General features: G+C 34.6%; 1 protein-coding gene across 4 annotated transcripts in view; it reads right to left on the bottom strand.

Moving 5' to 3' along the window:
- Nucleotides 1-659: 659 nt before the first annotated feature.
- Nucleotides 660-25,302, bottom strand: part of CDK13 (cyclin dependent kinase 13) — a 135,985-nt gene continuing 111,342 nt past the window's right edge. Inside the window, exons 10-15 of one of the 4 annotated variants that reach the window (XM_090287374.1) lie at nucleotides 16,883-16,999; nucleotides 16,227-16,358; nucleotides 11,203-11,250; nucleotides 9,485-9,690; nucleotides 2,701-3,153; nucleotides 660-2,141 (exon numbers count right to left, since the gene is read on the bottom strand). In XM_090287374.1, coding sequence (XP_090143500.1) covers nucleotides 1,291-2,141; nucleotides 2,701-3,153; nucleotides 9,485-9,690; nucleotides 11,203-11,250; nucleotides 16,227-16,358; nucleotides 16,883-16,999 — 1,807 coding nt within the window. In that variant the 3' untranslated portion in view covers nucleotides 660-1,290. The remainder of the gene's footprint in view (nucleotides 2,142-2,700; nucleotides 3,154-9,484; nucleotides 9,691-11,202; nucleotides 11,251-16,226; nucleotides 16,359-16,882; nucleotides 17,000-25,302) is intronic. The other 3 variants (XM_090287376.1, XM_090287375.1, XM_090287377.1) reach the window with 3 other exon arrangements.

Here is a 25,302-nt window from a genome sequence, read left to right as displayed (position 1 = left end):
TGCTGCAGTAAGTTCAATCTAGGCAATATATCCAGTTAACAAGTGAACAGTTTTTTCTTAAAATGGCAATTGTATAACTTAAAATATGGTGTTTGCCACACCTCCCCCAGATTCTGTTAGTATGCCATGCTTCTATGCTACTCTGTCCTCCCACTATCCATGGCAAAAGGAAACACAAACATATGGCAAGCCTGAAAGAAAATGGTGCTCTGAAATTCTCATGAAGCTATTACTTTCAACCATTTAAATGACAAAATTTTTTAGAACTTAATGAGAAAAATCAAAGTACTGACTGCAGTTCTACTCCCTTTTTTTTCACTCTCTAAGAAAAGGTGGTAGTAGAAGGTAACACAGCCCGAAGAGAAGCAAAAAAGGAGAAAGTGTGATCAGCAGAGAGAATGAATCTAACAAGAACTGAACAGGCAGATCCCACACACCCAAAAGCTCCCTTACTCTTCAATACAAATGTACTGATTCCCTTTAGAAGACAAATGGGTATAAAGGTTAACTACTTTTTCAGACCTTAAGCTTACCTGTTAAGGCACTTACTTACCCTCCCGAACCCACCCATATTTTTCATATAAAACCCACTATTTCATCTGAATGTATTTTGCTAGGTTATGATAATCTGCAAAATAAAACAAAAATAACATCGACCATTTCTTTTATAAAACTGTTGCATTAAGAGAAAGGTTGTGTTTTATTTTCTGAAATGAGCACAAAGTACACCTTTCACAATAACACTGAAAGCAGGTGCAAAGACTGACAGTGACCTTTGACTAAAGGTAGCTTTGTAAAAAGAAAAATACCAAGTAAATCAGTGCCCTTTCTGATTGTTGTAAAACTGGAGAAGGAAGGGGTTGGATGGCTGTTACATAAAAGTTGGTCCAAACTTACCACAAAAAAAAAAAAAAAAAAAAAAAAAAAGCACAAATGTGCATAGTTCAGATCTGCAAGAGGGCCATAAAAGACTTTTATGTCCCTAATATTAGCATCCACTTAAAACTGCAAGAATACAAAATAAAATTGTTAACTAGAATTTGTGAAGATGTACAATCAACAGATCTAGTTTTTAGAACAGCATGAATTTAAGCAAAGATTTTTTTGTTTTGCTGTTTTTGTTTTTTTTTTTTTTGGTCTTTTTAAAACTATTGTATGCAAGACCCTTTTCACATAAAAATAAAGCTGTTGTTGAATTATTATTATTCAAGTCTCTTGGATTGCTGCCTTAAATTGCAGCTAGAAAAGTCTTTCCAGATAAAAATGATGTGCCTGAGGAAAAACTGATACTCAGTATGGTAACCCTCTGCCTCGACCTCTGCCAGCTGATGTGCTAATGTGTCCCCTGTATCCTTGTGAATATCCAGGTCCTTGGGCAGAAGAAGTCCAGGTCTGTCCATGCATGAGGCTGGGGCCACCTGGGTTTTCCTGTAAGGTACCACCATAGTTATAGTTGTGCATTTTTGCTGGCAAAGCATGAGTATTCTCTGGTCCTGTGGAAGGGTCACTGCTGTTCGCCAGGACTGCAATGGGGCCATGGCTATATTCAAATCTATGGTCCTTGTCTCCACTAAACAACATGGGACCAGTATTGAGGTAAATGTCTCCATATCCAGCTACTGAACTGGGAAATGACTCGGAAAAGGCAGAAGGCTGAGGTTGACCACCAGAATGAGATGAAGTAGTACTGTAGTTATCCAAAGCCTGAATATCTGAGTTTCCAATGAAGCTATGTCGTTCCAATGGTGGAGCAGAGCTACCTGCTAGACCATCATTACTAACATAAGGAGCAGAAGAGAACGAAGAGGGTCCAAAATTGTCCTTGTAGTCTGAAGTAGGTGCATAAGTGTCTCCTGTCTGGTAATCAATACCACCTTCTCTTTTGGGATCATCCTGGGGCTGATGCTGAGCCAGTAGCTGTAACAGGGCTGCTTTCACTCCGGCATGAGGGTCAGTTAACGAAGAACTAGTGGTGGGTACATGCTGCTTTTCTGTCCGATAATCTAGATCTTCTTCAGTGACTGGTGGTGGTTCAGGTGGTTCAGGAGGTCGTTGATCAGGAGGCAGAATACGTGGCCGGTCTGGTTCTGGTGTGAGTTCTAACATCCTCATGTCTTGGTGCTGAATGAGATCATCTTGCCCTAAGTGAAAAAAAAGCAAAAAAAGTCAAAATTTACTGGGGAAAACCAAGTATTCAAAACAGTTAATGTTTTCCATGGGTGGTCCTTAAGAGCATTAGAAGTTCCATCTCTGCCTGTATACTCCCCAAAAAGAAAAGAAATTAAGTAAAAATGAAAAGGGTATATAAGTACTAATACTGTCTGAAAAATTGTGTATTTGACTTTTCAGACATATCTCATATATACCTGTTTATTGCTTGAAGAACAATACCTACTGTATATGCAAAGTTTCTGCCTTGGTCAATCATCCTGTTGTAGTTGGAGTAAAAGATTATTTCTTAACCACAGGTTTACATGAGAAGAATCCATATGTAACTAATAATGAGTTATACTGCACATGGATAATTTGCTAAAGAATCAATTCCTAGAAGTAAACAGACTATAAAACTAACCTAATACCTGAGAATTTTCAGGCATCTCCTAGCAATGCCACTGAACAATATACGTTATAGATAATTATCCACAGCAAGAAAACAGTGTGAATGCAGCTACGTTAGTGGTCCACTATCTGCACACTCACCCGATACCGGAGTGCTAGGTTCTGGAGGTGGCCTGAGCTGTAATGATGCTTCATGTCCCGCTCCATTTTCTCTTTCTTCTAGTAGTGCGTCTTTCTGCTTTGACTGCTGAGCCTTTATTAACTGAGTCAACAGAACTGCAAATGCACTCTGCACAGCCGCCTGGGCAGCATCAGTCTCCGCTTTAGGCTGGAGGCTCTGAGAAGAAGGTTGAATTCCTCCCAATGGTTTCGAAGACTCCTGTTGTGGTGTTGATGGATCTGTCTGTTTTTCACCTGTTGCCAAAATTCCAGCAGGAAGGTTTATTTTATTTAGCTGCTGCTGAGTCTCAGAGTTTACCTTAATGTTCAACACTTGGACAAAATCAGCCATATTAACACTTGTTTTAGATTGTAGTAGGTTTAGTAGAATTGCCAATTCACTGTGGTTTAACTGCTGTGCAGAGCCTGTTTTTACTAAAGACAAAATTTGTATTAATTAGAATTGCCGTAATTTACGACTCCCCCACACATAAAATGGCTCTGTACGACCATATGAAAATGCACATTTGTAGAACAGTGTTTAAGAACCACTGAGAAAAGGGAATCTCAGTCTAGTTTAATTTCATGTCCATTTAAGATGTAACTGAATATAAATTAAAACAAAAAAAGAACTGTGGTCTATTTTGAATAAACTATCTTAGGGGTAAATATTTCAAAAGGAAAATCAAGACTACCACTAGAACCTCATTCTATAAATATAACCAGGAAATATCACCTGTGAATGGTAACTAGATGATGATGATAGCTATAGTGTCGGGTACTTTATTAGCATTTTCGTCGTCGGCAGCCGTCCGTCTCGAGAGACGAAGGTGTAGCTTCTTAAGAGTCCATCTGCACCACCGAAAATGGCTGTGCAGTCCGACTCGGGAGTGACACGGTATCTGTCTCCTCCCGTGTTGAATCGACATCTTGCGATGACGCTGAAGCTACAGAGCCTGGGCAGGGTGATATGGAGGGTCTGCTGTTGCCCATGCAGCAGACCCCCCCTCTCTTCGCAGCTGAAGGGTCCAAGGGAAAGACGGAGTCAATACAGCTTGGCTTCAGGTGCGCCGCAGGAGTTGCCGGTGTTGACTACAACGTCGAACCGCCTTAGGGACTCAGGCTCCGGATTTTCTGTCGGGGTTTACTCCCTTAGCCTTTCCCCTGAAGAGGTATGCCGCAAGGCAGCGGAGGTTTTTTGGAGTCAGAGTTTTCCTTCTCTGATGTACCCTGACTGGAAGATCGAACCAGCGACACTTAGCTCGCAGGCCGACGCTCAATCCACTGAGCTAAACCAGCCAGGGCCTAATAGAGTAATTAATGAATAAATAATAATATAAGAATAACTCTTTGCATAATCACAACTATAAACCTACTTTTGCCCACCCCTGTATAACACAGCTCAAATGCATATAAGTATCTTAGATGATAATATAGACACTGATAAGCAATTTCCATAACTACATAATAAAAGTGAAACTCCAAAATGATGAAAAACTGATGATTAATACTATCTTTTTATATTCTTTATAGATTTTGAGTTTTTATTATTTAATATCATTTTTAGATTAATTCAGAACAAATTTTTCCAAGTTATTCTTGTGAGCTACAGCATTAACAGGGAACAAAGTGTGATAACTATACTTCAAAGGCCAGTTTTCCTTGTTTTTCCTTTCATTTCTCTATTAAGCAGTCTCTGTGTGAGCTCAGAGAAGTAATCTTTAACTATGGTATCTCCTCTACAGAAGTGGCATTTCCTTATTTCAAGACACTTACTGATTAATGAAGAAAATAAAGCAAAGAGGATATATTCCTATTTTAAAAAAGAAAAACAGAAAAACTTAATAGTGAGTTAAAAAAAAAAAAAGGCCTGGCTGGGTAGCTCAGCTGGTTAGAGCATCATCCTGATACATCAAGGTTCCGGGTTCAATCCCCGGTCAGGGCACAATAAAAATCAACCAATGAATGAATAAATAAGTGGACCAACAAACTTATATCTCTCTCTCTCTAAAAATCAAAAAAAATAAAAATAAAGGAAAACCAAAAATAGAACTCTCCACCATTAATAGGGCTGTTAATACGTAGATAAGAAACAACAACAAAATGAGTTCAGAAAAGGCAATTCATTTTTTACCAGCTAAAATAAGAGTGAAATAAATAACCTCTATTCCACAGTGGAATAAGGACAACAGTTCCATGAACAGTAGAAATCAAGACCTGATAGTCTTGTTAAGGAATATGACAACTATCGCCTGAGACAACTGACCACCATTCAAAGTTATGACTGCCATCTCAGATCCTGTTTCAGTAGTAGGTATATAGAACATGTAACTTATATACAAATTAGGAAAACTTCCTGTTACTTCTATTTTGCCTTTCTCCATATTTTAGACATTTTTAACATAAAAAAAAAAATTGAACTTAATGTAGATAGCCTTCGTAGTGTGTACAACAGATCCGTTTCCAAAGCTATGTATATAAAATATTTTCATGTATAAGGGGAATTCACTATTTCAAGAAATTCTGAAGAATATTTCTCTACAACAAGTAACAATTTCTTCTGGTTTTTAAAGTAACATGTATCAACACTCTAATGTAGTCTGACCAAGGTCAAGTATGAGCTTGCAGATTACATGGGAAAGTATTAATGGTAATCGTCAAACTTTCTCAGCTAATCTACTCTATATTTACATTTAGTCACCAAAAGTTCAATTTCATTCACAGGTCTGTTATAATCACATAACTAATTAATCAATATGTACTCGTCTCTTAATAAGTACTAGCTACTTTCTCATGTTTAATAAACTGCCACCTCTGTACATGCACACATACACAGGCATACCTTGGAAATATGTGAGTTTGGTTCCACACAAATAAAAGCGAGTAGTGTAATAAAGCAATTAACATAAATTTTTTTTTTGTTTCCCAGTGCATATAAAAGTTATCTTTACACTATACTGTAGTCTATTAGGTATGCAATAGCATTATGTCTAAAAAAATAATATACATGCCTTAGTAAAAAATACCTTATTGCTAAAAAATGCTAACCATTATATGAGCCTTCAGCCATTCAGTAACCTTTTCACTGATGAAGGGTCTTGCCATGATGCTGATAGCTGCTGACTGATCAGGGTGGTGGTTGCTGAAGGTTTGAGTGGCTTTGGCAATTTCTTAAATAAGACAACAATGAAGTCTGCTGCATCAACTGATTCCTTTCACAAACGTTTCTTCTGTAGCATGCTATGCTATTTGATAGCACTATACGAAAGTAGAACTTTTTTCAAAATTGGAGTGGAATCTCTTACACCCTGAAGTTGCTTTATCAACTATTTTTATGTAATATTCTAAAGCCTTTTTTGTCATTTCAACAATCTTCACAGCATCTTCACGAGGACTGGCTTCTATCTTGGAAAACCATTTTCTCTTCTCTTCCTAAGAAACAACTCTCATCTGTTGAAGTTTTATCATGAGATTGCAACAATTCAGTCACATCTTCGGGCTCCACTTCTGCTTCTAGTTCTCCTTTTCTTTCCACCACATTTTACTTCTTCTTCTGAAGTCTTGAACCCTCAGAGTTATCCATTTGGGTTGGAATCATCATCTTCTAAACACCTGTTAATGTTGATATTTCAACATCTTTCCATGAATCACGAATGTTCTTAATGGCATACAGACTAGTGAACCCTTTCCAGAAGGTTTTCAGTTTACTTAACCCAAATCCACCAGAGGAAATCAGTATCTATGGTAACTATACCCTTGCAAAATGTATTGAAACTACTCCTTGTTCCATAAGCTATAGAATGGATGTTGTGTTAAAAGGCATGAAAACAACATTAATCTCGTACATCTCTTTCAGAGATCTTGGGTGACCAGGTGCATTGTCAATGAGCAGCAGTATTCTGAAAGGAATGTTTTTTGCTGAGCAGTAGGTCTCAATAGTGGGCTTACAATATTCAATGAAGACATTGTAAATATCATGTATGCCTTGTTGTCCTATATTTAAAGCATAGGCAGAGTAGATTTAGCATAATTCTTAAGAACACTAGGATTTTCAGAATGGTAAATGGCATTGGCTTCAACTTAAAGTCACCAGCTGCATTAGCCCTTAACAAGAGTCAGCCTGTCTTTTGAAGCCAGACCTTGACTGCTCTCTAGCTATCAAAGTCCTAGATGGCATCTTCTTCCAATATAAGGCTGTTTTACCTACATTGAAAATCAGTTGTTTAGTGTGCCACCTTCACTAATTATCTTAGCTAGATTTTCTGATAAACTTGCTGCAGCTTCTACATCAGTGCTTGCTGCTTTACTTGGCACTTTTATATTATGAAGATAGCTTCTCTCCTTAAACCTCACAAAGCAATCTCAGCTAGCTTCAAGTATTTCTTCTGCAGATTCCTTACCTCTCTCAGCCACCACAGAATTGAGGAGAGTTAGGGCCTTGCTTTGGACTAGGCTGTTGCTTAAGGGAATGTTGTAACTGGTTTCATCTTCTATCCATACCACTAAAACTTTCTCTTTATTAATAAGGCTATTTCACTTTCATAGCATTTGTTTGTTTATTATAGTAGTACTTTTAATTTCAAGAACTTTTTCTTTGCATTCACAACTTGACTAACTGGTACAAAAGGCTCAGCTTTTCACCTATCACTGTGTTCAAGATGCCTTCCTTACTAAGCTTAGTCATTTCTAGCTTTTGATTTAAAGTGAGATGTGTGTCTCTTCCTTTCACTTGAACACTTAAGAGGCCATTATGAGGTTATTAGTTGGCCTAATTTCAATATTGTGTCTCAGGGAATAAGGAGGCCCAAGAACAGGTAGAGAGATGGAGGAAAGGTCAATGGAGCAGTCATAACACATACATTTATCAATTAAATACACTGTCTTACATGGGCACTGTTGTGGCACCCCAAAACAATTACAATAGTAACATCAAGCATCACTGATCATCATAATAAATATAAGAATGATGAAAAACTTTGAAATATTTTTAGAATTACCAAAATGTGGCACAGAGACATGAACTGAGCAAATACTGTTATAAAGATGGCACCGATATACTTGTTCAATGCAGGGTTGCCACAAACTTTAAATTGGTGAAAACTGCAATTATCTGTGAAGTGCAATAAAGCATAGCACAATAAAAGTATGCTTAGCTCTGACCAGCTGGCTCAGTTGGATGGGCATCAACTGCAAAGTGCAAGGTCGCCAGTTTGATTCCTGATTCCAGGGCGCATGCCTGGGTGCAGGCCTGGTCCCTGGAGTCCATGCATGTGAGAGGCAACTAATTGATGTTTCTCATCCTCTTTCTCCCTCCCTTCCCCCTCTCTAGAAAAAAATAAATAAATTTTATAAAAGAAACAAAAACAAAGTAGGCCTATATTTATTTCATATCAGCCTCTGTCTTCATTAAAACAAACAAACAAACTACAGCTGAATGCTTTCTGGTTTTTTGAGGCCAAATGATGGAGTGGATTCCATTTTTTAAAAAGTTAACATTGAAGAGATTGATTTCTCATGAAGAAGATTACTCTTACAACAGACTGAATCAGAAGAAGGAATTTAGGTTTCCCCAAAATATCTTTCTTTACCGTACTTCAAATCATTTTTGGCACAAAATCAGATAAAACCTTTGAGATTCTGTAAGATAATGGGAAATATATTAAGAGTAATTTCGAGCCTTGCGGACACCCTATCAACCCCATCATGTTTTCAACATTGCTGTTGACCAACAGTTCTTGGGCCTTGTCTCCTTCGAGTTCTTTGCAGACAAAGTTCCAAAGGCAGCAGAAAACTTCTGTGCTCTGAGCAATGGGAGAAAGGACTTAGTTATAAAGGTTCCTTCTTTCACAGAACTATTCCAGGATTCGTATGTCAAAGTGGTGCCTTCGATGGCACATGCGCAAGTTCCATCTATGGGGAGAAATTTGATGATGAGAATTTTATACTGAAGCACACGGTTTCTGGCATCTTGTCCATAGCAAGGCAAATGCTGGACCACACACAAGTGCCCAGTTTTTAATCTGCATTGCCAAGCTGAGTGGCTGGACAGCAAGCATGTGGTCTTTGGTCAGGTGAAAGACAGCATGGGTGTTGTAGTGGCCAGGAAGTGCTTTTGGGTCCAGGAATGGCAAGATCACCACTGCTGACTGTGGACGACTCTCGTAAATACGACTTGTGTTTTATCTTAACCACCTAACCATTCCTTCTGTAGCTCAGGAGAGCACTCCTTCACGCTCATCTGCTTGGAATGTTCTATAATCTTCATGTTCTCGCTGTAGTTCATTGGGTTCCACATTTTTTCCTTACCTCTTCCTAGTCTAAATTACTTAAAAAATAATAATCTGAGGATATTATAAATAGTACAAAAGAGCTTCTATTATAATTTTTGGCTGTTTTCCTTATTTTTCTTCTTACTTCTTAAGCATTAACAGACATTAAATACAGACCCTCAGTGAGAACAGTGTTAGTAAAAGAGCTACTGACTCCTGCACTAGGAGAAAAAAGGAAGTAGGGAAACTTGACTGACTAGTCGTACATAATTTGAGGACTTTTTAAAAGTTACTTACCTTGAGATTGCTTAATATTGTGGTGCCACTAGCAGTGACACATCTGTACTGGCACAAGCAAACAACAAGGAAATGTCCAGTTCACTGAATAAACCTTAAGGTTCAACTTTTAACCTCAAATGCTTTAACACTACAGCAATATAATCAACAGTAGCCACAAAACAATTGGAAGAAAACCAACCCATGAAAGCATTACTGACCAGGTGCTACGTTTGAGTTGCCCTGAGATTTCAGTTGTGAAGTTGGCAGCACACCCTGGGGTGTGTTGGTTCTGCTGTCATCCAAGCCCAGGGACAAGTCTTTTCTGGGAGCTTTAATTATGGAAACGTCATCAGTCATGCCCATCTGCTTCTGTCTTCTTCGCTTTTTACTCCATAATTCGTGACAGTCTTGCCATAAAGGAAGGCTGGAAAAAAAGTAAAATTGTTCGTCAGTGGCATTTCTTAACAACAATAAAAAGCCAATATTTCTTACCAACAAGCTGTCACTCCCCCATCCCCACAAGTTGCTCTTGAAGACTTCACACACAGGCTTTATAAATTCTTCCAGTAAAAATCAACCTTGATGCCCCACCTCCTTCAGGACTTCACCTTTATAAGTAGACTATTTCTCTGTGGCTTCTGAATAATCAATCAATAATCATTTATTAAAACTATAATGAAGAATATATGGTCATAAAAATAGATTACAATTATCTTTGGTGCAATCTTTTAAAGCCAGTTCTTATCACAGTACATCATAATATTGAATATGACATGAAAACAAAAGGCAAAACAGATGCCATTCACAGAAATTAGATGCAGGGTTTAAAAAGTAGTAAAGGGTAGGACATAATATTTGTGAAAATTTTTCATCTTTTTCATACCTTCATATTTGCTTCTGTAAGCAAATGCTCTAAGAATTAAACTGATGCTAGAGGTGTTTAAAAAAGAGGTAATCCAGGCTCAATACTCATCAACAAAGTGTTCTGAATAACTATCAACTATCAAAATTACCCTCAATTCTGAAACAATTCTACCTGAATGTAATTTCATAAACCTGACAACACTGCAGAAAAGCTTTTGTTTAAAGAAAGACATAAATATTTGATTTATAAATGTTTTCTTCTTACCCTAATAATCCAATGGGAAGTTACTATTATACCTATTTAAACATGAGAAAATTAAGGCTTGGAAAGGTTAATAAACTTGCCCAGAATAATTACAAAGCAGCCCCAACCTGGTGATATATCTGCAGTCTTCAACCTGTTTATGTTTTCCTCTAAGGATACATGAAGACTTTCTAAGGGGGTACACCTGGAATTGTTTTAAAAGAATTTCTATATCCACATGTCCTCTTTCCTAAAATTGATCTTTGAGCATGGCCTGCACATTCAGCAAATTCTAATGCCTCCTCTTTTACAATTACTTCTATCTCATGTTATAAAATAAAGGCATAAAGGCATATGCAAAAATACGGTTGACTCTTAGCAATGTAATATAATATTAAGTAAAGAAAGGTCATTTCTGAAAGATTACAAATAGCATGACAGCCCTTATAAAATGAAAAACTAAAATTTAAAAATATAAATTGTTATGGGTACACATAGATGGTAACAAAAGTATATACAAAAGAAAACAGGGATGATGGTTACCTCAAGTGGAGGAAGGCAAGGGGATACAGGTCACAGGATAGGACCGGGGTGGGGGCTGGGGGGACAGGAGAGAGGGTATGATATGATTAAAGTAGGTGATTTTTAAGATTCTAGCTTTTATTTGGTAGGCTCATGGCTGCTTATCAACACCATTTAAAATAACTAATTAAATTAAGTAACTAAACAAAAAAAGAGAGCCATGCATGGACCAATGATGAGTGACAAAAGGATTATGATTAAACCAAGTCTATGCACCTGCGGTCCAAAAACAAAACGAAGGCATACCTCTCAGCCATCTTACTATGGTGCATTGCCTCAGCGTGTAAAAACCTCCTGGAGCAACAAACAAAGGGACAATTTGAAATATTGATATTGGGAAGCTATAAGGCATCATAATCCTGCCAAAGCCTTTTCTCTTTCTCTCCTCACCTCTCATCTCCTCTCCTCTCCTCTCACTCTCTCTCTCTTCCCCCACCCCTCTGTATGTGTGCCTTTGTGCATCTGTATTATAAGATGTGTAGCCTTAGCCTCTGTTGGAATATTCTGAATTCAGATGTACTGCAGTAAGTGGGGTGATTTCACTTCCTCTACCCCAATGTTCAGGGAATGCATAGATCTTGCAAAAGATCCCATGAGAGTAAAGCAAAGAAATCCACTAAAAAGGTAATTTAAAGGTAAGGCATTCTATATGGATGATTTTAACACTCATCTCTAAGAAAGATAAATATTACCTAACAAATAGTTAAAACATTATAGGTCAGTGATACTGACTCACAGATATACCAGGAATGTTTTATAAGATGAACAAATGTTTATGTACTTTTCTAAACGTTCAAAATACTGGCTCAGCCACCAAATTATTGTGTCTAATTAGGCAAAGTAATGACTTCTGTGCCTCAGTTTCCTTATCTTTAAAAATAAGATAACAATCAATATCTTATGCAGTAGCGGTAATATATGTTAATATATGTAAGTGCTCGGACATTATTAGGCACTATATTTATGTTTGATACCATTTATCACCATTAAATATAGTAGCTTAAAGATATTTTTGTCAAATCACATCATGAAATATTTATTCTATTACAGTTGATCATATTTTATACTATAAATTGTCTAATGCTATATAACTGCTATTAAGAAAAAATAAAATTATAGGCTAGCTGCCATTCTGATTTATTTGTTAGCAACTATACTTTTTCTCTTTTCATTAAATACATCAGAAAGTTAGACAGGACATCTAATACAATTAATGAAGTTATTTTTGTTTTTTTTTAATACCCTACTCTCACTTGATTATTCCTAAAAAATGATCAGAAGAGTTTAAGTACATACACATATTTCCTGAAGGAATACCATGCCTTTCTTCACAGCCCTTAGGGCATAAATAATTTGTAATTTTAACTATTATGTATTGCAAAATGAGAAGAAATATTGTTTACATAACTTTTAATTTAAATATAAAATTGACATCATTATAATTTTGACCCGACTGCTTTAGGGATGTATCTAACAAAACTGAATGCATCCCACAACTTCCTACTGATTTACAGGATTTTCACCAAAATGTGTATTAACATTTATTTTTAATGAAAAAAAAAAAATACAGTCAGCTATGTTCTGATAAAAACTGAGTAAATTTAGGTGATACATTTGACAACACGAACGGTGTTTGTAATTAGTTTTTGTGGCAGACATTTTTAATTAAATGGGATACATCTATAGTTCCAAAGTTTTGACAAAGACATATATTTTAAATATGTAATAAAAAACAATTTAATAAACTTACTGGCAAAGTAGCACTGAAATTACATGCTGACTTTCTAACCTCTTCTAAGTATAATGGATTAAATGAATACTAATAAAAGAAAAAATAACAAGAAGACATTTAATAAATATTCATGAAGTTTTTTGGTTTTTTTGTCCCAAAATTTGAAAAATTAAATGATTAATGACTGAGTAACATATTTTTGGCAAGTCATGTGATTTCCACATCTTTACTGTCAAAAAATTTAAGGGAAAAAAAAACAAACAAAAAACGTATCTTTACATCTGAAAGATCATTAAAATAACTTTTGATGACAGATTACTATGTGATTTGGAGGGTATAAAATGGAGGGATTTCATGAAACTAGATATAGCTATGACAAACACCTATTCTCAAATGCTTGTTTACAAGGGTACTTATTAAAATATATTAAAATTAATGTGGAACTATGTTCCATTCTAGAGTAAGTACGATTAATCTATAGATATGCAAATTACACAGTGGAAAAGATCACAGCCCTATTTATTTCATTATGTTGCATTTCCAACAAAATTTAATATTTTTCTTTCTTAACTGAAACATGTACTATTATTATTTGAAATGACAAATTAATCAAGAAGAAAAAGTTTTGTAGTAAATCAGATTTTAAAAATCAAATTTCCATTTATATGTATAGATATATTTATTTCAAAGATGTATAATAGGACAATCGATATAATACTTTCAAGCAAAATATATGCTGCATTAAAAATCTGCAGAAGCATGCCTTGGCTAGGTGGCTCAGTTGGTTGGAGCATCATCCCGTACACCACAGAAGTTGTGGGTTCGATCCTCAGTCAGGGCACATACCTAGATTGTAGGTTCGATCCCTGGCTGGGACACGTGCAGGAGGCAATGAGTCAATGTTTCTCTCTCTCTCCCCATTCCTCTCTTTCTAAATCAATAAACATATCCTCGTGAGAGGATTAAAGAAAAAAGAAACAACCCTGCAGAAGCAAAATTAAGTTCAAAATGAAGAAAGAACAATGTCAAATTAGAGTTTCTTCATATATTTTCTAAGTAAATGTTGGTGACAGAGAAGGAAAACTCTGACTCCAAAAAACCTCCACTGCCTTGCGGCATACCTCTTCAGGGGAAAGGCTAAGGGAGTAAACCCCGACAGAAAATCCGGAGCCGGAGTCCCTAAGGCGGTTTGACGTTGTTGTCAACACCGGCAACTCCTGCGGCACACTTGAAGCCAAGCTGTATTGACTCCGTCTTTCCCTTGGACCCTTCAGCTGCGAAGAGAGGGGGGGGTCTGCTGCATGGGCAACAGCAGACCCTCCATATCACCCTGCCCAGGCTCTGTAGCTTCAGCTTCACTGGAGAGGACACTCCAGCGTCATCGCAAGATGTCGATTCAACACGGGAGGAGACAGATACCGTGTCACTCCTGAGTCGGACTGCACAACCATTCTCGGCGGTGCAGATAGACTCTTAAGAAGCTACACCATCGTCTCTCGAGACGGACGGCTGCCGACGACGGAAATGTTGGTGAACATAAAGATATTAAGATATTTTGATTCCACTGAATATGTTTTTAAGAGTGATTAACTGCTCAAGTGTCAACATTTATGATACTGAAAATTACACCTTTTGCAATTATTTAAACCCTTGATCTAAAGTTTAGATGGCTATTAAAAATGTATTTTGATACAGTTTTACCAGAATTATTTTATGTGTATATACTACTTGAACCAAGAGATGAACTGAGCATTGCCAATAATGGGAGAAAAATGACATTATATTCCTCTTGATATGATACAGCAGAAAAGCACACATCACTACCTATGTAGTATTCTTGCCCCCCTCCAAAAGTTACTCTAATTGTGATCACAAGAAAGCAATTAAAGCCTGATCTTAGAATGTTTTTCAAAATAGCTACCTTTGACTCCTTCAGTCATAAAAACCCTTCTCAAAGAGTAATTAAAGACTGAAGAGACATGAAAGCTAAATGAAATGTGTAAGTGCTGAATAAATTCTTCATTCCCCAGTGTGTGGAAAAAAAAAAAAAGGCTATAATTTGACTATAGGAAAATTGGAAAAATTTAATTATTACATATTGCAAAGTTATAATTCTTATGCTTTACAATGGTACTGTAGTTATACAAAATTAAGTCCTAGTTCTTATAGATACATGTGAATCATTATAAATGAAGTGTCACTTCCACAATACAACAAACAGTTCAGAAAAAAGTTTATATGGAGTGGTAAAGCAAATGTGTCCAAATATTAATAACTGTTGAATCTAAGTGAAGGGTATATGAATTCTCATTTTACTATTTTTCTATTTTAATGTAAATCAGAAAATTTTTCCAACCCAAAATAGAGAAAACTTCTTTGAAGGGATACTAGAGAGTTTTAAGACTACTGATATCTACTGCTAAGCAAAACATAATAATTAAAATTTTTTTAAAAAATGAAACAATTCAAAAATGAATAATTCAGTTCCCTCCGCATGTCAGATGATATATCCTTAATGGCTTTCAAACTGTCCCACAAAGACTATTCATAGACAGCAAAAACTTAATGAAACTGAATATGATGGTCTCAGAAATACAGTAAGCTCAATCTAAGTGGAAGAGTCAGGATCTAAACTCCAAAGCCATGTTTGATCCTTTACAATATGCAAACTGTATTACATGAAAATATTTTATTATAGTTATAGGCTTGTTTTTATGATGCTCATCATCATTTTAAGCTATTAAGAAAATCCTTACTAAGTTTCTAGATCCTACCAAGAAGAACCAAATGAACTACTTTGTTTCCACTCTTTTCCCCAAATCAAATTCTAGAGAAATTACAGGAGCTGCAAGAGAGTGAAGTTTCAAGAACCCAGCTGTTCTGACACCCAAATTCTATGAATTCCATACACTTATCACTGGATAATAAACTTATTCAACAAAGGCTTTTGATACTAATCTTCTTTTATTCAATTATAAAAATTTGCTATTATATAGTTTGCCAAGGAATATTTTATAACTTCTTTGTCTTACTGGACTAACTTGAATTTGAGAGCTGGCTCCACTACCTTTTACTATATTTGTATTCTTGGGCAAGTTTTTTAACCTCTTTGAGCCTGCTTCCTCCTCTGAAAAATGGTGATGATAATAACAACATCCACCTGAGAGGACTATAAAGATTAATGTAACACATAAAAAACATTTAGCTTTAGCACTCAAAATTTTAGCAATAGCAACTAGTAGTATAAGCAGTGGTATGGGCACTACAGTAAAAAGCTGCAGCAGTAACATTTTCTTAGAGTATATTAATAAAATTAGCTAGAGGAAGGCTACTTTTGCTAGTCCTATGTTTAGCTGAACATTAAGCAAGGTTCTGCATTCTAGATGTGCAAATTATGTGTTTTACTGTTATTCTATTTCTCTTTATTCTATTTGACTTAACTGATCATGGAAAAGCTTCTGATAGTTACATATAGATGTTATTAAAACTGTCCAGATTCTTTATATATGGGATCTAATAATAATAATAAGTCACTTACTCTGGTGGAGGCATTTTTGAGGGTTCCACATCCCGTAGGAACTCACACTGAAGAGCTTGTTCTGCAGTGCAGCGCTTACTAGGATCCAAGGCAAGCATGTAATCAAATAAGTCTAGTGCAGCTGCAGGAATACTGACATGAGAGGATTACAAAAGTCACACATGTTCTTTGAAATAAGTTTAATGTTTCTTTAGAAGCTTATTTGAAATACTAGCATTTTATAACATTTACAATACTTTAATGCAATAAATTCTAACTTTCCTCTGAAAAAATATTTTTACATATTTCTGTAACTATTATCCTAATTTTAAGTTTGACAAAAATATATTTTATTATTTTATGGGCAGTTAGTTATAACAGTTTCCTACAACAAAATAAAAACCTGAGCTCAAGTAACTTGAAAGATGTTTCATTAAAATTTAAAATACTATTTAAGTTCTTTCATATAAGCATCTAATCTAACACAGAAAACCAAACCACTGATGCCATATGGTAGTGAAATGGTAATCTGCATGTAGCAAAGGAAAACTCAAAATAAAATGACAGAAGAATTGTGATAGGTCTAATCTGCATCAACAGAGGATAGAGTGACAGAATTCAAAACAAATAAAAAAAAAAATCAATGCAATATGGATGTTTAAGCATCCCCTCCTTACAAAACAAATTCTTCTCTTAACTTGCGACGATACTGCTTCTTTGGTTTCATAGTGTTGAAATACGGCAATTTGATTACATCGGGCCACACTGCAGGACACGGACTCCCACATATACGGCTAAACACACAAAAAGAAGTGCATCACTATAAACACATATACAAAATAATACACACAACTGCTTTACAAAATATCAACTCACTTAAGTCATGATTTAAGTATAGAAATTTTTATTAAATATTTTAGTTATCCCAAGTTAATTACTTGTTTTAAGAAATTTATTTTTAGTGGTTATTCTAATACTCCAAACATTCCAGTTCCTAGAAAGATAACCTTATTTACAAAATCAAATCTTAAAACAAAGGCAACACTCAAAATATGCTGATCAAGTTTTGAACCAAAATAAGAAATTTTATGCCAATCAGGGAACTAGAGTTCAGTTTATTTCTTTCTCTGTTTTTTTAGGTACCTGTCACTACCTCTCATCATGAATATAATGAACATTGCAATAATAACAGAAACAAATATCCTACACTCAGGAAGGTAAGCATATTGTAAAGATTGCTGAATTCTGTCAACAGGAAGAGCCTAAAAGTAACATTTTCAAATGTATGTACAAGTTCTTTAAAATTGTGCTACTGATTTCAGGATACTTAGATATTTTAAATGCTTTACTCTCTGATTATCTATATCCTGAAAACCCTCACTACTTTTACATTAGTTTGTAAGTCCTTGTGATGATAATTTATAGAAGAAATGCTGTAACTAGTAGCTAAGTCCAGTTGGTAAAGAGATAAAAAACTGATTTTGGTAATATGTAGATAAAAATGGGTTAAATATGCTTAACTTGAGTATACTGAATCCCAAGGAGAAATATACAATGTATATAAAATGATCAGCTGGTCTTTAAATGTAAAAAGAAAAGGTCCATGCATCACTAAAAGTAAAAATATTCTACACATACATAAATATAAACGCATGCACCAATGTGTATGAAATCATTTGACAACTAAATTGCCATTCTTTAGCTGAGCTTTAGAATGCTACCTTAGACAACCTCTCACATTTTTTTTTTTTTACCTCTCACATTTTTTAAGCTACATGTCACCCAAACTGTGCTTTTTATTTCAATATACAGTAGTCCTCCTTATCCACAGGGGATATGTTCCAAGACCCTCAGTGGATGCCTGAAACCATGGAGAGTACCAAACCCTATGTATACTATGTATTTTTCCTATACATATGTACACACCTATGATAAAGTTTAATTTATAAATAGGGCACAGTAAAAATTAATGATTATAATAAACAAGAATTATAATATTCTATAGTAAAAGTTACATGAATGTGGTCTCCCTCAAAATATCTATTGCACTATACTCTTACACAGCGTGGACACAGGTGGGAAGGAGTGGGATGATGTAGGAGTTTATCATATTACTAGTAACAGCATGTAATTTAAAACTTACGGTTTATTTCTGGAATGTTAAATTTAATATTTCAGGCCACAGGTAACTGAAATCAAAACTGCGGAGAAGAGGAAACTACTGTACTATAGTTTAGGATTTTTATAAGCCCAAGCTTTAAAAAGGTATCAAAAATCTTCTTTATCCATTCCCAATCTCTTCTTCCTTACAACCCAATTTTTGCAACCTCCTCTAAAATACAATAGCTTTCTTAGGAAAGAAGACCAAACTCAGGAACATGGTTTTTTATGATCTGATCCCAAATTACCTTCCCTAGTCTCATCTTCCAATTCATATCTCACCAAAGACCAACAATGCCTTCACATCAACGCTTATATTCCTTCTCCCTAGATGTTATTTGAATCCTTTTCACTTCTCAAGATCCAGATCAAAAGTTATCTATTCATAGAAGTCTTCTGTATCCCTAATACTAATCAAAATGGTCACTCTTTGCATGCTACTTGTTTCTTTTACCACTATTTCATCCTGCTTTGTATTTTAGTTGTTTACATGTATGTTTCTCTTGTTAAATTATAGTTTGGGAACCATGTCACTTAAACAATAGACAGGTGGGAAAGGGAATAAGAGAAATGTTACTGACAAAGAGAAGTGCACAGGCAAAGGCATGGAATTAGCCAAGTATAAACATTTGGAAGGAGGAATAAAGAAATCAGTGTAGGAGAAATTTAGAGCTCAGGTAGGTTTACCTGGAAGATAAATAGGGGCCACACAATACAGCTTTAAGAGGCAGTTTGCCTAATTAAAGTTGACCCTTAAACAACACAAGTTTGAAATGCATGACTCCTCTTATACACAGATTTTTTCAATAAATACTGTAAATGTGTTTGATCTTATGATTTTCTTAATAACATTTTCTTTTCTCTAGCTTACTTTATTGTAAGAATACAGTATATAATACAGGTAAAATATGTATTGACTGTTTCTGTTATCGGTAAGGCTTCTGGTTTCAGTTTTTGGGAGTCAGAAGTTATACTCAGATTTTTTTACTGCACATGGGGTCAGTGCCTCAACGCCCCATGCTGTTCAAGGATCAACTGTATAATGAAAACAACCTTTGAAGACGAACTTTAGAACTGAACCCTGTCTGCACGATACTGTTCAAATTGCATCTCATAAGAATCTGTTTCTTGTTTCATAAAACGAAGATTAATCTTATTTTGGGGCTGTGAAATTAAATGAGCTACCATCTGGCCCATTAATAGCCTTATAATATATATTATAATATGTCTATTAGCTAAAGAGTTTAAGTTATTTTATTATACATTGTGGGAAAACATCTGAGTAGTAAAGGTATTTAATTGGTAGCACCATACAGGATCGAACAGACATACTGAGGCATGAAAAGTTACTAGAAACTAGGAAAGCAGATGATAACTGCAGATCAGCAAAATCTATGCCTGATGGCCAGCCAGCTATCCCAAAATCATTTACTGAAGATTCTTAAAATGCATCATATGCTAAACCCCAAGTAGCTGAGGTCTATTTTAGGAATCTACTCTCAGCTATCGATTTATATATTCTGGTGTCAATACTATATGGTAGCTTTATATTTTTTTTATGATGCTGAGAGGACAAACCCCTCTATCGACCCATTCCTCGAATTACTCTTCTCAGAATTTCCTTACAGATAAAATGTAGAATCAATACTACCACACTCCGAAAGTATTGGGATTCAACTGCTGCTGTGAATTTATATTTATTCAGAAAGGATTGTTATTCTTACAAAGCTTAATATGTCTTTATCAGAAATATTAAATTTTTATATTTCCTTCATTTTTATATGTATTGCTTCAATTAGATCTTCTATATATCTTTTTATGGGTTTTATTTTTTACTTTTTTCAATAGGTTGTTACCTTTATTATATTTCCTAACCAGTAACTAGAAAAATTTTGTTCCGGGAAAAGCTTCAAGTCTGACATAAAAATTTTAGGCAGCCATGTGAGTTCCTGTGATTTGTAACAGTTTTAGTAGCTATTTCTTTAAGGTTTTCCATGTTTATCTATAATCAGAATTCATCTACTTTTTTGAATGATACCTCTTTATCATTACAGTATGTTACATTATACATCAATTTCCAAACAATGTTAGAATGATAATGATGCACTATACAATATTGGGTGATTTGGTTTTGTTACTGATTTTAATTGGAGTACCTTTATTGTTTATCACTGGGAAAGATGACAACTTTGGTTTGAAAAACACAATGCAAAATAAAGGTATTTGCAGACACACACAAATTCACACATATGTCCTTCAAGCATTTATTCTTTTTCATTATGGGTTTTACTTTTGTGGCTTTTAAATATTTAAAGAATATTTACTTTCATCAGTTTGATTTTTAGAAACTTTATTATAATCATTATCTTCATTTACTTCCCTGGGCTACTAATGTCATAAATTATATTAAGAGTTTTCCTAATACTTAACCATCTTTACATTCAAACAAGAAATACCACCTGGGCCTAATAAATGTACTATTATTTTAGTATAATGCTGTATTCTATTTGGTAACTTGTTCTGCATCAATACTCATGTGATATTTGTATACAGAAGCAGTGATCAAAACTGGGGTCCAAAGACCTGTGGGTGTCCCCTAGACCCTGCAAACGTCTGGCAGGTTAAAGGTATTACTAAGACATTATTTGCCTTTTTTAATGTGTTGATTTTATACTGATGGTACAAGGCTAATGGTGGGTCAAACCACCAGCACCTTAGCATGATTCAAGGCAGTGGAACGAAACTACAGCAGTTAAGTACTCTTTACTACCACACAACACAGGGCAGGGAGAAGCCAGTTTCACTTAAGAATGTACTTATCGAAGCAATAAAAAAATATTAATGTTATTAAACCCTAACATTTGAGTATACATCTCTTTAATATTCTCAGTGATGAAACAGAAAATACTCATAAAGCACTTCTACTGTGTAACAAGATCTGACAGCTATCTTGAGAAGCACCTGTACAATTATTTGAGCTGCAGGCTGAAGTAGCTCCTTTATTCATAGAATACTTTTTTTACCTGCAAGAACTAACAGACTATGGTCACTCAGACTTGGGTATCTGTAGACATTTTCTCAAATATGATCAAAGTAGGCTTGTTACTTCAAGGAAGACAACGGCAATATTTGCTGTCAATTATACAATTCAAGCTTTCAGGAGAAAATCAAAATACCAGAAAACGTTATTATCTACACCATGAAATTGACAGCTTTACAATAAATACCTAAAGGCTTTTCTGATGATAACAAATAATATATAATATATAATGAAATGTTACATTTGGAAGAGATGCTCAATTCACTGATACAATATTTTCCAAATGACAAATACATAATTTATAAAACCATCATAGTTATAAAAGATCCATTCTGAGTGTAAGAGAGACCAATGGATTTCAGTATATTAGAGTATAAAATATTACTTCATCTGGTTTCAGATTGCACATTATATCTAACCTGTAAAAAATTACCATGGATTTAGTACAATTTCAAAAAAGAATATGCAGAATTCTCTGAAAAGACTAGTGACAGCAGTGTATCATAGACATGAAGATCCTAGATATACTCTATTAAGCCGAACATTAAAAGATCTGTATAAATATAAAAATGGTATTCATTTCACCAAGATTTATTTACATTTGGAAAATATTTTTTATAATTTTAGATGTAATTTTTAACATAGTATTTTTAAATAAATTAAAAATATTTTTAATTTCTCAGTTTTGATTTCTAATAAATATCAGTAGATACAACCAACATAAACAAAAGCTCCTGGGACCTTTCATAATTTTTTTAAATGTAAAGAAGTTTTGAGACCAAAACAACTAACAAGCACAAGTCTACAGAATTTTTTATGCTATTGCCTTGTAAAGGTATACATACTTCATTTTTTTAAATATGGAAACTTTCTTTTCCTATATTCTGAAAAAAACCATAGCCTGTGCTTTTAAAATTTTTTAAATTTCACCTGTGTCACCATCTAGGCGTGAGACTTTTGAGGGATGTGGGGGCGGGCACTGGGGGAAGTTGGGTAGAGAGAAGCAGGATTTTTTTCATTCTGATTACAAATGCCTTTTATTTCATAAGCAATGTACACTGTGTGGTATATATAAAGGCTCTTTTTGCTGGCTGCTATAAGTCTTAGAGTTAAAAAGTGTTTACTCTTGTTTAAAAAGTGTTTCCCACATTCCTTCCATTTTGTCCTCACTTTTATTTTTCATTCTCTTTTGCAACTTATCAAAATTCGTGAAATTTTGTGCAGCCACTTTAATATTGAAAATTTAAGTCACGCTCTTCTATCACAAAAATGTTTGTAATCTACCTAAGATATTTTCTGGAACAAGGCAAAATACAGATTACTTGACTACTGTAGTAGTGTATAGCTCTTTAAGACAGATTATGATTAGTATTCCCACTGTTTATCAGTTTACAAGTATTTTTACAACACAAACTCTAGACCTTATCATTCCTGAGGCTTTCTTCTAGATGGGAGAAATATCCCAGCATTACTACAAGTAAGATGAGGGGGAGAAGTGTGTATTACGAAACTTACCTTTATTTGATTATTTCAACACTAAGCATATTATTAGCCCTGTTCTACTTGTGAAGAAACAGAATTAGAACATTACAGAACTTACTATAAGTCACAAGAGCAGGAAGTAGCTGAGAGGTCATTAGAACCAAGGTCTGTAAGACTCCAAAGCCCACCCTTTCAATATACTCTGCTGCCGCCTTCAAATCAGGGAGACTATTTCTTTTAACAGAAACTTCTATTTTTTCTTCACATTTTAAAATTAATGCTATAGAATCAAAGTCGAAGCATCTCTTTCTGTTTTAATATATATTTGATATCTTACCAACAAAATAAAAATATTCTGAAATACATAAACTGGAAAGTAAAACAGGTCCATGTTGAGATAAACAGTTTCAGACTCCGAATGTATTTGTTTTACCTAAATGGGATCCAATCAAATATAGCCTCCTAGAAAACTGCTCTTTTCATGCAATTATGCTGCTCTTCTATGTCAATATCTCCAGATCTACCATCTCCTTTTTATTGAGTTGGCCAAAAAGTTAGTTTAGTTTTTTTCCATTAGGATGGCTCTAACTTCAAACTTCACTTGAAACAATTTTGTTAGATTGTATTTGACAGCTGTCATATCAGCATGCATTTAAAAAAAAAAAGAAAAACTAATCAAAATTGGTGAAATTTTGTGCAGCCATTTTAATATTGAAAATGGAAGAAAATACTCAACAGTTTTGGCAGATTATGCTTTATTATTTTGAGAAAGGTAAAAACACAACAAACACAAAAGAAGATTTATGCATTGTATGGAGAAGGTGCCGTGGTTGATTGAACGTGTCAAAAGTGGTTTGCGAAATTTCTTGGTACTATTGACATTTTGGCCAAATAATTCCTTGCTGTGGGGCTGTCTTATGCATTGGAAGATGTTCAGCAGCACCCCTCACCTCTACCCATTGAAAGCCAATAGTGGGACATGGCTGACATACTCAAAATATCCAAATTGTAATTGTTGGTGAAAATGAAAACTGTCTTATTTTACAGAAAAAACTAAAAGAACTTTTTGACCAACCCAATAAGTGGATGGCCTAGTTTTTTTTTCTTTTTCCATATGGTTCACTAAACATGCTCATAAAATAACTTAAGTACACTCATCCCTCAGGATTTTTATTACCTTGCTGTTCCCTCATTTCTTTCAGATTTCTGCTCAAATGATACCTTACTGGAGAGACATTCCTTTACTATCTACACCACTACCTCCTATCATTTTTTTTACCCCCTTACACTTATAACCACCTGACATATTTTAGTGTTTGTTTTGTCTGTCTCCTCCAACTAGAAAGTATAAAAAGTTGTGTGCCAGTCAGTAGGCACTGAGAACACACTGGCACACAACTGGCAATCAATAAATACTGTTAAATTAATCCCCCTGACTTGAAATGTCTTCTTCTTATAATCTAAGGTCCATATAAACTTGCTTTATTTCTGAACTTCCCATATCATTCCACCAATTCATTTATTTATCTTGTGCAAGTACAAAATGGCTTTATTAGTTACTAAATTTTGTTTTAACAATGATATGCCAAAGATTCCTTCTTTTTAAGTATTTTCTTGGTTATTTTCATGTTTATCCCTCCCTTCAATCATTTTCTAAAAATGTCTTGAAATCTCATCAGAACTATAATGATATAGGATGAATTACCATCTTTAAACAATTAAGGCTTCCTTGCTAAAATCAAGATATGCTTCTCCAATAGTTTTTCAAATCTTTACAATTTTAATTGGGACATTATAGGTTTCAATATTCCTGGGGTATATATGGTGTTAGCTTTTTAAAAAGCATCTTTCCCACCCTCTATGTTTCTAACTGATTATTATTGCTTTGTATTTTGTACAGTTGTTTTTAGTATGTATTAGTATGTATTTGTTCATTTTTGTGTACACACACACACACATTGATTTTCTTAACACTTGTCATTTGATCCAACTTTATTTAAGATGTTTCAGGTGATATCCTTGTATGTTGTACATATGCATATACGCAATGCTATCATATACAATTTATGACAATACTATCTTCATATTTCCACTAACTAGACCTCTTATTGGATCCCTTTTTATAATCCTATTAGGTAATTGGTTAGTACTTCTAACTTAAATAATGGTACTAGAAGACAACTTTTCTCATTCTTGTCTTCTAGTATTTCACCACTAAATATTATTCAGGATTCTAGTTAGTGATACATATTTCTTTCATGTTATAGAAATATCCCTCTACACTTTCTTAGAAAGTAGTTTATATTTCTAGCAAATGCCTATTCAACACTTATCAAGATAAACATTATTTTACTTCTATTAAAATGGAGTTATAAGAATAGACTTCCTAAAACTGAAACATCCTTGTATTCTTAA

This window comes from Furipterus horrens, unplaced genomic scaffold (assembly GCF_987537825.1).
Source record: "Furipterus horrens unplaced genomic scaffold, mFurHor1.1.pri manual_scaffold_9, whole genome shotgun sequence".
NCBI classification, from domain to species: Eukaryota; Metazoa; Chordata; class Mammalia; order Chiroptera; family Furipteridae; genus Furipterus; species Furipterus horrens.
Note: the sequence above shows the minus strand (reverse complement) of the source record. Positions and strands in the feature narration are given on the sequence as shown.